This window comes from Herpailurus yagouaroundi, unplaced genomic scaffold (genome assembly GCF_014898765.1).
Source record: "Herpailurus yagouaroundi ecotype Mexico unplaced genomic scaffold, PumYag 215, whole genome shotgun sequence".
Classification (NCBI taxonomy): domain Eukaryota; kingdom Metazoa; phylum Chordata; class Mammalia; order Carnivora; family Felidae; genus Herpailurus; species Herpailurus yagouaroundi.
In genome coordinates this window covers 618,122-634,264 of record NW_024412446.1, presented here as the reverse complement: position 1 = coordinate 634,264, position 16,143 = coordinate 618,122, and the positions used below count along the sequence as shown (strand labels likewise).

At 42.6% G+C, this 16,143-nt stretch overlaps 1 protein-coding gene across 16 annotated transcripts in view; it reads left to right on the top strand.

Moving 5' to 3' along the window:
- ACACA (acetyl-CoA carboxylase alpha) overlaps positions 1–16,143 on the top strand; it is a 283,001-nt gene that overhangs the window by 233,833 nt on the left and 33,025 nt on the right. For all 16 annotated transcript variants that reach the window (XM_040455131.1, XM_040455127.1, XM_040455128.1 and 13 more), the window contains 5 exons: positions 6,562–6,705; positions 7,296–7,416; positions 10,615–10,711; positions 13,829–13,925; positions 15,294–15,429. In XM_040455131.1, the coding sequence (XP_040311065.1) occupies positions 6,562–6,705; positions 7,296–7,416; positions 10,615–10,711; positions 13,829–13,925; positions 15,294–15,429 (595 nt within the window). The remainder of the gene's footprint in view (positions 1–6,561; positions 6,706–7,295; positions 7,417–10,614; positions 10,712–13,828; positions 13,926–15,293; positions 15,430–16,143) is intronic.

Below are 16,143 nucleotides of genomic sequence, written 5' to 3'. Positions count from 1 at the left end.
GACTTGCTGGTGCGTGAGGCTGGCCCCTTGGAACAGGGGCCACTGGAGGAGAGGGGCTCTGGTGTTGGCAGAGACTACCCCCTGGGTGTGACGGTGCAGGGGGAGCCACTTGGGAAGGACTCTGCCAGGGTAGGTGGATGGGGGCTGGGGAGTCCACAGGGCAATGCTGGGGTGTGGTGAGTAGTGCCAGCACAGGAGATGGAGAGTGTCAGAACTGTCTCTCACCACCACCAGGCCAACTAGGTAGAAGAGGGGTGAAGAAAATGGTGCTTGCCAATGCTTCCTTCCCTGGAGAATGTTCTAGCAGATATCTGCCCCTCTAGCACATGCCCTAAAATTAGTGACTCTCTTAGAAGTCTCAGTTTCCTGCTGTTCTCTGGTACGTAAGCCCTACTGGTTTCCAAAGCCACATGTTATGGAGGCTCTGCTTCCTGTTGTAGGTCCCTTGAGCTGGGGAGCCCATGTGGGACTTGGACCCCTCATTCCTCAGGAAAGGCCTTTACAGTGGAGATATCCCTCCCACTTATGGGTCACCACACCAGGGGTGTAGGTCCTGACTAGACCACATCTTGCCCTGCCTACCCATCTTGGTGTGGCTTTTTCTGTATATTCTTAGTTGTGTAAAATCTTTTCTGCCAGTCTTCACTTCATTTTCAGAGATAGTTCTATATGTCGTTGTAGTTCTGGTTTGTCCATGGAAGGAGGTGAACTCAGGATCTTCCTACTCCACCATCTTGATCCCACCCCCTTGAGGGAAATTTTGGGGTGATTTTGATGGTGGTTACGTATGTATTTGTCAAAATTCATAGAATTCTGTTCCTGAAAGTGGATGATTTTTCTATATATAAATTATACTTCAATAAGCTAGACTTTTCAAAAATTTCTGTATTTGGAAGTAATTTATTGTCAGTATCCTCCAGGCTGTAGCTAAATGAGCAGTTGATGGATTCCTAAGATAAGTGATTTCTTTTTGGCAGTCAGTTTTCACTCTAGAAGCCTATGTTTTGGTCATACTTTTCTCATACTTTTGACAAGTAAACTGTTGTGTGGCTCTTCTTACCCCCATTACACTGAAAATGTGTTTCTGTTCTTCACACAGTCCACCTTCAAATCCTTGTCATCCTTCTGCCATTTAACTCATTCCTTTGTTTTCCTCTCCCCTGTATAAGCAGAGGTCTTCCAGTGTTTTGGGTGGCCTGTATCTCAGCCTCTTTTTGGCCAAATACCTTCTCCCTCCTCTCGTTGCACAGTCCCTTTACTCCAATTTACCCATCCACAGATCTGATCACTTCATAATATTGCTGTTTGTAGAGCGGTTTTTAGTCTTGTAGTGGATGGTCTTTAATCTGGCTGTGGCTCAGGTCAGAGGCTTTCCCATCCTGTGCTGGCAGTAGGTCACTGTGCCCCTTCTCTACCCCAACTCTGGTCTACCAGCTGCCAACCAGCACTCCAGTTTGCCAGTGACAAGCGCCAGTGAAGAGGGGAGAAGAAGTTGTAACCCTGAGAGGCTATATTTTGGGAACCCCCAGATATTCTTGGTCGCAAAGGCACCAGTTCTGTCTCCCTAGAGATTTAATTCCATTCACCCTTGGATATAGTCCTAGAGAAACATTTGCACAGTAATATGTACTGCACCACTTAAAATTGTTAATTGGAGATTGAATTACTTGTCAGCTTTTAAAAATGTAGTCCTCTCAGGTCAGAGAGGAGGGTGTTAGCAGCATGAGTAGATGAGCTATTGCATTTTTTTTCTTTCCCTTCCTCTTTTCTCCCCCTCCCTTTTCCTCTCTCTCATTCTTCCACCTTTCTTTTGTCTCTGATTTACCACTTGTTTCCTGCTCCCTCTTATTTTCATTCATATTTATCTCTCTGCCTTAGCCAAACCTTTATCAATAACCTGACAGATCACAGAGTGACTTTAATATCTAGAATCATGAATAAAGTCCAGTGATGATTGCTTGGGAAATGTACAGAACTCCTCAGATCCTCTTGAGAATGGAAATACCCTAATGAGAAGGAGGATTGCAGCAAGGACTCAGTTTGTGTAGCCTAAATTCTTAGATGCAAGAGGAATTCTGTACTTCCTTCTTCTTTAAATAGAAGATTGCCCTGGACCAAGAATTGTTTAAAGGAGGAAAGATTGGCTAAAGGGGTTCAGAAAACAGCAAATTTCATTTTTTATTCCATTGATATGCATCATTCTTATTCACATCTTCAGCACATGATTGCACATATTTGCCTATATGTCTAAAGGCCCCCATCGTAATGTATATATCAGGACAAGGGCAGGTTTCTAAAAATTGAGCTGAGTTGCATCTATGAAACTTGGAAATCTTAATGCCTGTGCTGACAAATATCCTGACAAGTAAATACTATACTCATTCAGTATTACATAGTGATTTCATTTGCACAAAACCTCACAATGCTCTGCCACTTCAGTCAAACGTCTAGAGCACTGGGGAAAGGAAGAACGTGTTTATCTTGATCTCCAAAAAGGGATTTAAGGGAGAGAGCAGGCTGTATATTAGACTGTTTTCATTGCCTGTCAGCTATGGTAAACCTGAGCTGTCTGCGGTGTCTCTAGATAAGCAGCAACAGCAGCAGAGGCCTTAGCATGTATGTATGACTGCATTCATTTGTACTTCTTATGTATCTCAAAATTTCTAAAGGCTGTGTAGCATCTTTGGTGGAGCCTTTAACAATTGGGTCTCTGCTAATCACTGGCTTTTATGCAGTGCCCTTAATTCTCAGGTCTGCCAGCTTCAGTGAATGAAGTGTGGGATGAAGCTTAAGTTTATATTGAGTGGATGAAGATCCTCTTTCCTCTCAGAGTCAGCCCTTGTTTAGGTCTGTTGGTGTGGGCACTTTTCAGCAGGGGACCCTGAGGTGGTGCCTGTTCCTAATATTTTATGGTACTTCTTCTCCTCCTAAACTTGGGGGGCAGCAAAATGGGGCCTCAGGAGCCACCTCTGTTTGAATGGCTCCTCCTGTGTTTAAATATGGTTATTGATGCTTGTTGGAAAGTGAAATTAAAAATTTGTATCACGCAGTAGAAAATGTGAGAAAAGTAATTTGGGAAATGGAAAATGGCCAGCAGCTTGATTTGTATAGAAATGTGTATGTCAGAGCTGGAAAACTAATGAATGAAGCTCACCTACTTTGTGAAGATACTATGTTGGTGAGGGTTGTTTGCCCCAGATTTTTCTGTGAAATATTGCTCGGGCAACACCGAATAATAAAACAGTGGTACTGTCTATGTGGACTCGTTTCTTTGCCTCCCTAGATACTGATCAGGGTTTGCATAACTGTTCCAGCATGATCATTTCAGAGTTAGGCAGAATGGATTTTGTCCTACCCCAGATTCTGCTGCTTTGGTTGGAGCTTTTGTTGTGAAGTATTCTAAAATCATTAAAACCACTTGAGTCAGCAACGACCCCTATAAATCAGGAGCTATTGTGTGCGCACTCATTCTACTGGTGCATGCTCCAAACATAACGGTCATTGAAGATGAACTGGAGGGGACTGCTTTCTCTTCACCGATTGTTAAGTAGCTATGATTGTTAGCATTTGTTTGTGATTAGTGAAGCAGGTTTCCTTTCTGTGTGTCCTTCCCTCCCCACCCCCATCTCCTAAGATAAGGCCAGTCACAGCCATTTGGATGCTCTGTTAGTCTATCCTATAATTTTTCCCTTTAATTACCAAAGTAAATGAATTTTCTCTCACGACAAACATTTCTTTAGTCCAGAAATAGTGTCCTTGGTTATGGTAAGCCCTAGTTAGGTTTCTTTCTGAATCCATAGGAGAAGTGTACAAATACTGCCTTTGAGAACAATGCCAAAGCATCAGAAGCTGCGTATTACTTGTAAAGGGAAGATGTGCTAAGTGATTAAATTCTTGCTCCTTCCAAGTTTGTCTCCCATTAATTTATACGAATATGGAGTAGAATGGGCAAGTGGCAGAACCTCCGAGATGAGCCCAGTCCTGGATGCTCTTCCCTTTTGAAATGAGGGACAAAGATGTGTGAGGAAGGTGTATTTGAACCGCTGAGCAACTCTTGGTCTGCTTTGGTCCCTTTTTCCAAGATTGTTTCTTCATCAGTTCACCACAGATTTGGGAGGAGTATGAGGCTCTAAGCAGATGGACATTATCAAGTACTAGTACTGTTTCCTATGAAAGAAAACCACGTTTCTGAGTATAAAATGGCCCCAGCTGTCTTCCAGGCAGCAAGGAGTTCTTGGCGCCTGACATAGATTGTGAATATCAGATACTCAGGGTCAGTGCAGTGTCTCCTTTTTATTTCTTTTCCCCCTTTCCAATTTTATTTTAATAATTAAAAATACTGCTGATCACACTGAATGACTTCTGGCAGAAAGGCGGTCTGTCCCAGAAGAACCAGTTGTGGGCCATCGGGTTTATGACGTCCATAAAACCAGAGCCACATCAGAGCATGGCCTCCCTGAGTGACAGGATTTTTGCTTCCACCAGGGTCCCCCATCAACTGACTGCTTTGGATATTTGTTTTGGGTTGGTTTTTTGTTCTGTTTTGTTTCCTGATGCATGTGTGACTGTACATGTGTGCACACATTTAAAGATATAAATGAAACAGGTATGTAATGCCCTCTGCCTGTTAGAAAGACTAAAGCCATCAAAATAACAAACGGCGTGTATTTGCTAGAATGTCAAAGTTATGAGTTTATTTTGTAATGATGTGCTCCTGCCTTCATGAGGTAAACTGGCCGTGGCGGAGGTGTTATTAGTAATATGGACTCAGTGGAGCAGAAAGCCGAGTGACCGAGAGATCAGTGTATCAGTCAGAGAGAGGGCAAATGGAAAGAGACAGCAGGAGAATGAGAAAGGAGCCACAGTGCCTGGGCTGAGATTAAAGACGGAGGAGGAGGGGAGCCCAGTGGTCAGATATGGTCTCCCCTGTTCCTGGGGCTCCTTCAGAGGAGTCGCTGGCATGTTGTTCAGCCTGGGGCTGTCTGCAAACACTGGTTCTCTGCACTTCCTTACCAAGGAAGGTGGTAATCTGAGAACAATTTTGCTTTCCATATTCCTTTCAGAGAGTCTCTTCATCCTTCCTAGCTGAAGTTAAATGGGTCTGAGGCCAGCTGGGCCATACTGAGGGGATTACTTTGGTCACCAACTTCCTCATCCTTTGCAACGTCTTGATGTAGGGGCTGACCCAGCATGGAAGGGACCATCTCAAAGCTCCTAACAAGAAGGGGCAAAATGGGAATATACAGGTAGAATTTGCTGGTCTTTCATTTGCCAGATTCTTCCCAGAGACTAAAAATGAGTAAAAGTTATTACCAAGGAAGAAAAATTTGTGTTGTTATTTTCTGAAGGAGGAGGGGAGAGGGAAAAGAAAAGGTAAAATACAGTAAGCGCTCTACAACTGTTTAGAGCTCTCCAGGGCTACCCTAGATGACTGGCAATTACTACCCACTCGGCAGTTTGCAGTAGTCAGTGATCAGGCTGCCCGGCTTCCATTGCTGGGTCAGAAAACCTCCCTCCCTGAAAGAAATTATTAACCAGTCTTCGAGGGAAAAAGAAACCCTACAATTTCCAAGTCCACTCATATTTTTTTCTTCCTTTTCTTCTTCTTTGAGGAAAACTTTGTGGTTTCCAGTTGCAGGTACCTTTCAACCTCACACGGGTTAAACTCTTTCAGGGATACACCAAGGATTGAGGCCTTGTGTACTCCCTGGAACATTGGAAGAGAAAGACAGAGGAGAGGCGGGCTTGGGTATAAATCACTGCCCTCCACCCCGCACACTAAAAGGACTTCAGACTCAAGGGTTTGTGTGTGGGTCATGGGTCGCTTCCGGATTTTGCCAGCTTTAGGGCTGTGTGTGGGGACCAACTTCAAAATTCAAATGTAAGGGGGAAAGTAAGCCTTTAAAAAAAATTAGGAACCTAAACCTCATAGTGTTTAACTGAGACTTGTCATAAAGATTGTCAAAAGGCAGGCATGTTACCTCTTTGTGTAGACGTGTAGCAATTCCTCTGGCCTGCTCACAGTGAGGTAGCCTGCACTGCAGGGTCCCAGCCTCACCCACCACCATGGCTCTAGCTGAGTCGAAGTATGCTACACCTATCTGTGGCAGCTAGGAGAGAGAGAGGGTTGCTGGTTTTTAAATTGCAACAATGTATGTGATTGTTCAAAAGCCTTTTTGATTTTTCTAAGTTCTCTTTTTTTTTTTTTTTTAATTTTTTTTTTAACGTTTATTTAACATTGACAGACAGAGCATGAGCAGGGGAGGGGCAGAGAGAGGAGGAGACACAGAATCCGAAGCAGGCTCCAGGCTCTGAGCTGTCAGCACAGAGCCCAACACGGGGCTCGAACTCACAAACTGCGAGATCATGACCTGAGCCAAAGTTGGAGGCTCAACCGACTGAGCCACCCAGGCGCCCCAAGCTCTCTTTTTAAGACAAAGAAACCACAGAAGCTGGAATCTGTGTCTTGTGGAGAAAAGAACCCATTTTAGTGAGAATCGCAAAATAGACTGCCTTTATTTCTGTCAAGATGAATGTGTTTTCTCTTGCTTGTTTCTCTAGGTCCTTGGGCGGGAAGTATACACCTCCAATAACCAGCTTGGGGGCATCCAGATCATGCACAACAATGGGGTGACCCACAGCATCGTTTGTGATGACTTTGAAGGGGTTTTCACTGTCCTACACTGGCTGTCTTACATGCCTAAGGTGAGCCCTTTGTACCCAGCATTGACAAAGCCCACAGAACCAGGCCTCTCCACCAAGGATTACAGGGCCTCTGTGTTTGAGGTCTCCTCCTTATGGGGGAGAAATTGTTTTATGAAATATTCCTCTGGAAGTTGTTGGTTTCTCTTTTCCTTGCAGCTGTCTTTGGGTTTCTACCTTAAAATGCCTTTGGATTTCATTGGTATAGGCCCCTTTCTGATGTTTTCCAGTCACAGAAGCCTTCATGGCCTGTCTGAGCTCAGATCCCAGCATACCAAGGCCTCTTCCTCACTGTGGGTTTTCTCCTTTGCAATAGCCATCCATCCCCCTGGGAAGCTTCCCCTAAAGCATGGAAACACTGAAATCAAGAGTCAGAATGTACCACATTTTGCCAGGCTCCTACATGATACTTGAGACCTGTGCATGTGGTCAGGGCTTGGCATACAGTTGGGATGCCTCTCAGTGATGACTGGGACAGATAGGTGTGATTCCGTATGTGGTCCCTACTGCCTTTGTAATGATTGTGGCTGAGCTGGTACTACAGGCCTGTTGTTCACTGATTGCTATGCTCTTTCCTCCCCACTGCCTTTCAGAATGTGCACAGTTTAGTACCTCTCCTGAACTCCAAGGATCCTATAGATAGAATCATCGAATTTGTTCCTACGAAGGCCCCCTATGATCCTCGATGGATGCTAGCAGGCCGTCCTCACCCAAGTATGTATTTTTTGAGGGTCCTGTGGTACCCTGGCCCTCAGGCTATCCGTCTTCCTTTTATTCACTAACCAATTCCTGCACAACAGTACATGACAAAACAGAGCTACTTTAGTAGTCTGGAAATGAGACACATCTTTAAAACAGCTCTCCAAAGATTAAGGTGGAAAACCCTTCCAGAACAAATGAGAAACAAAGGAAATTAGATGTACAAGTCAGTCTCTGAGTCATAAGCAATACAGTCACTAATACATTTCTTCTGTTAATTCTTTTATTAAAGCACTTATTACTTAATGGGTTAAAAGACTTTAAATCTAAGCAATAAAGTCATAGAATCTTCAACCATCTAATTTCTGTAAACAAAGATTAATCAGATCAGTTTTAGAAAAGATATTTGACCTTCAGTGTAGAACATGACTATACTCTTGTCAGCACACTATTTCTGAGCATTCAGCCTGCCTGTGCCCTTTTTTCTTATGATATTGGTAATAGTTGGGACTTGCTGTAGTTATTCATGTAAGATTATTTTGTAAGGTCATTATTCGTGAAGACATTGTCCAGAACTCTTGACTTCATAAATATATTGAGTGAGAACAAGCCCTCCCTCCATGTTTATCTCATATATTCCTGTCTTGTGGCTGATTTTACCTATGTTCAAAACAAAAAAACAGAAAAACAGTGGTGTCTCCATGTAAGGTGAATGTACATTCTCACTTGCCAGTTCATTAGGCTGCTTTAACAAACCTTACTTCTCAGGTGGTTCTTTTGTGAGGCCCCAAATCCCCCTACTACATTTTGAATCTGTTTTTTTCAGGTTATTTGAGAAAGTGTTCTTCTTTGCATGTTTATGGCAACTATTTCAAAGAAAGCCTTATTTAAAAGAAGAATGGAATGCAGAAGATAATTCATTAAATTTAAGAGTCATTTTGATTTTGTTGAAAGAAAAGAAGAGGTCTGTGTAAGGGAGACTTACTAAACCTCTGTGGGTACCCACTGTGAGCTAGGTGGGACTGCAAAGCACTTTCATATACATTATCTTCTTTAGGCTTTCTACTTCTCAGAGCTTAAAAAAAAATAAAAATAAAAAAAAAATCACCACTTTAAAAGCTCAGAGAAGTTAAGTGATTTGTGCAAGGTCACACAGCTATTACTTAGGAATTGGAACTTAATCTGCAGTCCAACTATAGATAGTATAGAAAAATCACCAGAGGAATTTCAATTTCAATTTTTACCTGTTGTCTTCAGTACCTTTTCTTACTTTTCATAAAATGAAATCGTTTTTCCTACATAGCCAGAAAAAATCACCATAGTAATCTCCCTACCTCTCATATGTGTACCATGATTATGATAAGAACTATGAACCTAAGATCTTGTCAGCCTTAAAATCCAGAACTTTTCTGGGGGAATTCAGAACAAGAGTCAGTGAGTCTTCTCCTGGGAATCATGAGGGTGGTGGCAGGGTGGGGGTGGGGAGGGGCATCTTAGTTGACTTATAAGTTCTACATCTGAACTGAACACAACCTGCTCTTTAAGGTTTCGGGGTGGGGGTGAAGTGAAGTCCACCTACACCAGCCATGGCCCACCAATGACCCCCCCTCCCCTAGTCAAAATACAAGGTGGGAAATTTTTTAAAAAAGAAAGTCTTTCCATTTTGATGAATTTTATAGTTCCAAATCATTATTATTGAAGTAAGAATCATAAAATGATCCAAGCATACAAAGTTAAAATTTCAGTATCCTGATACACTTAGAAGTTTGATTTAGAACCTTCATCAAAATTTGAGCCCTCTTTCATGGGGTGGACAGATGTGTGTGTATGTAGGTGGGCATTATCCTGGCCATTATTAATGAGATCCACAGAATAAAATGAAATTTGTGATAAACTAAGTTTTCTGTTTTTTGGATAATATTTTTTCATCGTCTCCCTAGTAATTCATCCTGCTGTCTATGTGCAGCTAACACTCGCTCCCAAATCGAGTGACTTCAGATTTTAATTTAGTGGAAACGTTAAAGAAAGCAGATGATTCCCTGTGATAAGTTAAAGCAGATATCTTCTAGGTGAAAAGTTAAAGTCATTTATTAGAGGAGATAGTGCTGTGATATTCTTCAAACTGACGCCCAACACGAGACCAGAATCTAAACGATCGGCTTTGGGCTCACGATAGAGAGATAATTTTGAAATGGATGATCACATTTTACACTGGGGCCATAGAGGCAAGGAATGTAGAACACAGTAATTACAAATTTAGTCTTGATAAAACACTCTCCATCCTGTTTAAGTCAGCAGAGGTTAGCTTGCTCGGATCTCCACTTTTAATTGGTTTTGGACTTGGGTTTTTAGGGGGCGGAGGGCCATGTTCAAATTAGAAGGATCACTGAGAAACCGTGAGCTGAGGGGCAAGCTAGGAAACCGTTATTTGCAGAAGCTTTTATGGGGCCTTGGTCAAACACGGATACCTGTGGAACAAAAGTTTTTTTCTTAACCTGAGATGTCAAAAGTTACGTGTCTTGCCAGTAAGGAAATTCTATGTGCAAGGGTAGTTAATGACATTAAGTGTATGCATCTTAACCGTTACATTTTGCTACGTGTCAAGAGTATGTGGGCATGGCCCTTCCTTAGAGAAAGATTATAGTTTGTCAGCTGTAAGTAAAGGGGATGTATCATGTATCTTGCTGCTTTTCTAGCAAAGAAGCCATTCCCCTTTTCCTTTCCCCACATTTGGGTCCTCATCTGATCATTAATACTTCTCATTGGCTGTCTTCAGCTTTCCATTACAAAAAAGTCAGTGGAATCAAACAAAATTGTAAGCTAAGTTTTCAAATAGAAGTAGACATTTTGAAAACACTTTAATGACTTGGCTGCCTTTTGACAAATGTTTGTGGTGTTTTGAAAAAAGCCAAGTTATTTATTTAAAAGCATGCAAACTCTGCTAGCTGAACCCCATCGTTTAACAATAAATGATGCTTTTGCTGATAAATGATTCTTTTTATGCAGACTAGCAAATGAAATAGGAGATGATGTCTGAAGGCAGATGAACATTCAGCTGCCTAATGCATGCATCTATTATAATATGGTTAAAAACAACAACAAACTCCCCAAAATAATCCCCCAAATCCAACCTTAAATTTGCCAGTTCCAGTGCATTTTCAGTGGATTGATGATCTTTATTCTCCCTTTGTTCTCTTTCTTTCCCTTCTGTAGCCCAGAAAGGTCAGTGGTTGAGTGGATTCTTTGACTATGGATCTTTCTCTGAAATCATGCAACCCTGGGCACAGACTGTGGTGGTTGGCAGAGCCAGGTAAGAGCCCTTTTGTTTTGGAAGCTCTTCTTCCTCCCAACTAAAACCGAGAGAGGAAAGGGCCATAGCTATATAGGTTTGTTTTGTTTTGTTTTACCAATAATGCTCTCTTTGTCTAAACTTTCGAAGAATATTGGATTATAGTCACGCCCAACCAAGGCAGCATAACTGAAGTGCTGGTTCCCAGTAGTCATTTACTGTGTCACTCCAATGATGCGTTTAATCTGAAGTCTGGTTTTGACACTTCCTTTTTATAATGCTGAAAGAAAAGCTCTCTGAGGGCTGTAAAGCCCAAATACAATAGCCATAGCCCACCAATGACCTTCCCCTTCCCCAAAGACCATTTTCTTTCAGAGGCAGGTGACAAATGAATCAGACTCATCTACCTTTCCATGTAACCCAAAAGATCTATGTAACCTAGAAGAAGTCCCTTCCTGGCAGTGAGATTATTTAAGTAACAAACGTACTATATTGGTTTATCATCAGATTTGAATTGCAAAAAAATAAAATAAATACAATAAAAAAGTTTGCCTGAAATAGGAATTAGTAAAATAAACTGGGATAGATTGCTGGACTACCTATATTTTTCAAATGGGAAATTGAAGTTTCTATTAAATTTTAATATCCCCTCTAAGAAGTGCTTCACTCAACAGCAAGCCCTGCACGAAATCATCTGTAGCGCTCGCTATAACGAGCACCTGCCAAGGCTGATCCTAATCTCGTTCTGCACTGCGGAGACATGCTGCCCCAGGGACCCACATCTGGAACTCACCTTCCTCTCGGGGGCAATCAGTTTTCCTTATCTTGGTGAAAAGTGGCACCTGCTCAAGATTCTCAAACATGCCACATTGGGTTGAGATTTAGATTCTAGCCTTGAAAATAATTCTAGGCTTCATGGTTCTCTCTGTACAGCAGGTCAGCACGTCTTATGCTGCCAATGACAAGGAGCCATCAGATGGCAGATCCAACAGACAGGGTCTTCCACTGTGACTCTGAATAAGAGTCAGGCCTGGAGTTAGCCCAGACTGAATCTCACAGGGGCTAGCTCCCATTTTCTCTCACGTCTCAGGTCTTCTACCTCACCACGGGCCTCCGGGTCCCAGTGAGAACTATTCTTTGTGCCTGGTAAAGTTCCATGGGGGGGTGGGGGTACACTGGAGATAGAACCCTCCTACCAGAGTCTATTGGTTTGTTATGGAGGGTCCTTATATCACAGACCAACTTTTTTGAAAATTTGTCTGTTACGTATTCTGCTTCAGTTTTTTGTCTGTAAAAATCATGACAGATTTTAAGCCTCAGAAAGTGAAACCTTTGTTTAGGTCTTTAAGATCCTCCCATGGGAAACAGGAAAATGCTTCACACTTATGATTGGAAGAATAAGGATTGTTCTGTGAGCAAGATCAGTCAAGCTTGGCTTTAGTTAGCTCTGCCATTGTTTATTGCAACACCCGCTCTGACTTCTTCCTTTCCTTCCATCTGATGAGTTCTGGGCTTCTTACTCCAAACACATACACATGCTCACAAGTATATAAAACACAAATGGAGCTAGCTTCTTTCAAAAGCAATGGTATTTCAAGAAATAAATATAAATGTATTCTTCTGGGATTGTTACTGTAAGTGCTGCCAAAACTCATCTTTGGTATGTATGTTTGGAATATGTGTGCTATTGGCTGTAAATTGTCTTTTATTATTCCATGGCACCTTGTCCAGGGACACACTATAAAACAAGATGTAGCATCTTCATGTGCTAGCCTGATAAAATTTATATGAAGTATAATAGAAAACAGAAGTTGTTCTGAGCTGTTTTCAAGTTCAATAAATAACTGTAATACTCGGATAAAGATGTTCTTTATTAGGTCACATGGGCCCTAATATATAAGTTATAAGTTACCGATTTAGGGTGGCTTTTGCAATTACAAGTTTCCAGTTGGATTGTTAATCATTGTGAACAGAAATATTTCTAAACCCTCCTGTGTACCTCCTGCTCGTTGTCTGGTTGTCTAGAGGGCTTTTGATTCTGATTCAATGCAGGCAAGTGACAAGGGGGTGGGTGGTCCCCACTCAGGCCCCTGTCAGGCCTCTTGTGATGACAAGAATCCATTTCCAGTAGCCAGTGTAAGACTATCCTTCATGGAAAAGTTTGTTATGGAGATGCTGTGGGGAATGAGAGACTATAACCCATCCCAGCCCTAGCCCCAAGGAACGCAGCTGAGAAAGTGCAGCCTGAATCACATTTTCCAGAGTAAGCACTCACGCTGTACCTTACAGCAACCACCATCCCCCTCTTCTCTTTCTTCCTGATTTTTATCAGGAAATCTTTCTGAGGACCAAGTTAGGAGGGTATCATGGAGCATAGATGCAGAGCCTTTTCTTGGAGAGTTTTTTAAAATTAACATATGTTGGAGATTAAATGCATACTTTTAATATAGATCACCTATTTCACCAAGATTACTGCTGCAAGCTATCCCTGTTCCCCTGCTCTCTTCCAATGAAATAGAAAGCTAAGGGCTTATTTAACCACCTCTGCACCCTTGGCACTGCTTTTCATCATCTCCATAAACACCTACACATTTCCCATTCATATACTCAGTGTAAGACCGACTATACTCTCAAATAATCTTATCCAGAACCACAGTATTAGTACTCCATAGAAATGACAGCTCTATTCCAGCAACACCAGCTTAAATTCTCGGGTGCCTCCTACCTTTCAGACCTTTTCTCTCTGTCTTCACCAAAGCAATGCTCTAGAGTGATCTGAGAAATTTCATTTGGCATCCACAGAGATAGGTGTGTGCATGTGTGCATATATGCTCACACACACATCTAGACTGTCGAGTGTAACTCCTGAGGCTCCCCTAGTACAACCCTTGGTTTGAATTTATCATGTGGAGAATAGAAGTGATTCTGAGGGGAGGCTCCCCTGGATTTATAAAAATGTATAGTATTTATCAAATCCAGTCTCACATTTCACCCCTAGAAGCGTCAGATTTCCCTCTGTTCTCTGTATTTGCAGTCTCCAGTGCCCCCACCGTGATGTTGTGATGTGGGGCTGGAAAATAAATGACTAGCTGTACTGTTTACATATATCAGATTCTTATTTGGGTCATTTTTTATCAGGCTAGGAGGAATACCTGTAGGAGTAGTTGCTGTAGAAACCCGAACAGTGGAACTAAGTATCCCAGCCGACCCTGCAAACCTGGATTCTGAAGCCAAGGTAGGTGACCTCAAGTACCCTGTGCTACTGTGCTTGGAGCTGGATTTCCCATCTGCAGAGCCTGTGGATATATCGGGGGCATTGCACACCACCAATTTGGGAGGGAATGGTAGTCAGCATCCTTGAGTAATTTCAGACCATCACGTGCTTACTTTTAAGGTGACTCTAAATGGATTGCAGTCTACCTGGAAAATTACTTGGGCCTTTACAATGGTCTTGTTGATGCTAGAAAACAGTCTAGATTCATTGCAGCTGAGGGCTCTTTGGTCCCAGATTCTCTGAACACACACATGGATAAGAAGTCTGCCCTAACGCCAGAGGTGAACACTGCCACCTACCTACTTTTTTTAAAGGGTAGATTACATCCTGATAAGATCCAGAAAATGAGGGTGGGGGAAACTAGGGACGAGGTTACTCAGCAGTGTCACGTCAAATGTTTGCTGATCAACTCCAGTATGGAGAAAGCTGTACTAAGCACAGAAGTGAGAGGAGTGTAGACTATGTACCGTTAGCTTGCTTTGAGGACTGGTGTAGTTGAGCCATGTACAGTTGCTTTCTGGAAACCTAGAATGAGGATTCCCAAGACTGCATTCGTCCATTAGAAGCAGTAAAGTTTCCTTCTTCCGACTGAGGAGTGGTAGTGTACTCAGGACTTAAAAAGAGGAGAATTTGACAAAATCAAAGATCCAGGATCCTTTCTTCTTTTTTACTTCAAAGATGATCCTTTTTTTTTTTTTTTTGAGTTTTATTTATTTATTTTGAGAGAGAGCGAGAGAGCGATCACGTGATTGGGGGAGGGGCAGAAAGAGAGGTAGCGAGAGAATACCAAGCAGGCTCCACACTGTCAACACAGAGTCTGATGTGGAGCTCAAACCCACGAAAATTGTAAGATCATGACCCAAGCTGAAATCAAGAGTCGGACACTTAACCAGCTGAGCCACCCAGGAACCCCAAAAGATGATCCTCTTGATGAACAATAGTTTTTGTGTGTTTGGTTTGGTTGAGTTTTTATTTTTTTATTTTTTTTTTAAAAGACTTTTTCTTTTTTTTTTTTTTTTTTTCAACGTTTATTTATTTTTGGGACAGAGAGAGACAGAGCATGAACGGGGGAGGGGCAGAGAGAGAGGGAGACACAGAATCGGAAACAGGCTCCAGGCTCTGAGCCATCAGCCCAGAGCCCAACGCGGGGCTCGAACTCACGGACCGCGAGATCGTGACCTGGCTGAAGTCAGACGCTTAACCGACTGCGCCACCCAGGCGCCCCGGTTGAGTTTTTAAAGTAAACCAGTAAAACTTTGTTCACCTTGGGGAGACTTCCCCTCAAGCTCCATTGTTAATTGTGTCTTCCTCTTTGACTTTCCCCAATAGATAATCCAGCAGGCTGGCCAGGTTTGGTTTCCAGATTCTGCGTTTAAGACCTATCAGGCTATCAAGGACTTCAACCGAGAAGGGCTGCCTCTGATGGTCTTTGCCAACTGGAGAGGCTTCTCCGGTGGGATGAAAGGTGATTGGCTTGGCTCTGGGCTGGAGGGCCATAAACTGATTCCCCAGAACCTCACAGCACAGAGGAGGGTTTAAAATGGGCAGAGCCAATGGGTTTCCTGACAACTATCACCCTAGGCTTTTGGGGGATCATACTTCCTCTGAAATATATCTTCTGAGTTGCAGCTTGAGTGGGAAAATTCTGGATGTTTTACAATTCCATACAAAATTTCAGAACCGTCTACTTGTGTTCTCTAGATGGGCTGCTGTTGTGGATTTAGCTTTCCCGGATGAATGATGACTGTTCTGATGGTCCTGGGGAAATGTGATTGTGCTAGTCTCTGTCCCTCTTTTCTGAGCACTTTTTGTTGATGTTATGCTCTAACACTCTATAATGACCAGGGTAGATACTGAAATTAGCCTTCACCAGAAGAAAACGAACAAATTCTGTACCAGAGGCTGTTCTTTGTGGTAATTTGTGGTGTATTTCATTCTTATCCAACAACAGCCCTGGGCCTATGGCTCCAGCATATTAGAACATTATTATACAGGCTCTGTTCTGTGCTATGGGAATTGCTTAGTGATCTCAGCAGCTAGTATCACCATTTACTGAGAATCCTCCCTGTGCACAGCTACTGTGGATTGTTCAGGAGAGCCAAAGGTAACACCTTCTACCTCGTACAGCAGCGAAGCTGTCTCTCCAGCGGCCAGAGATTCATGGCCATGCTGAGGCCAG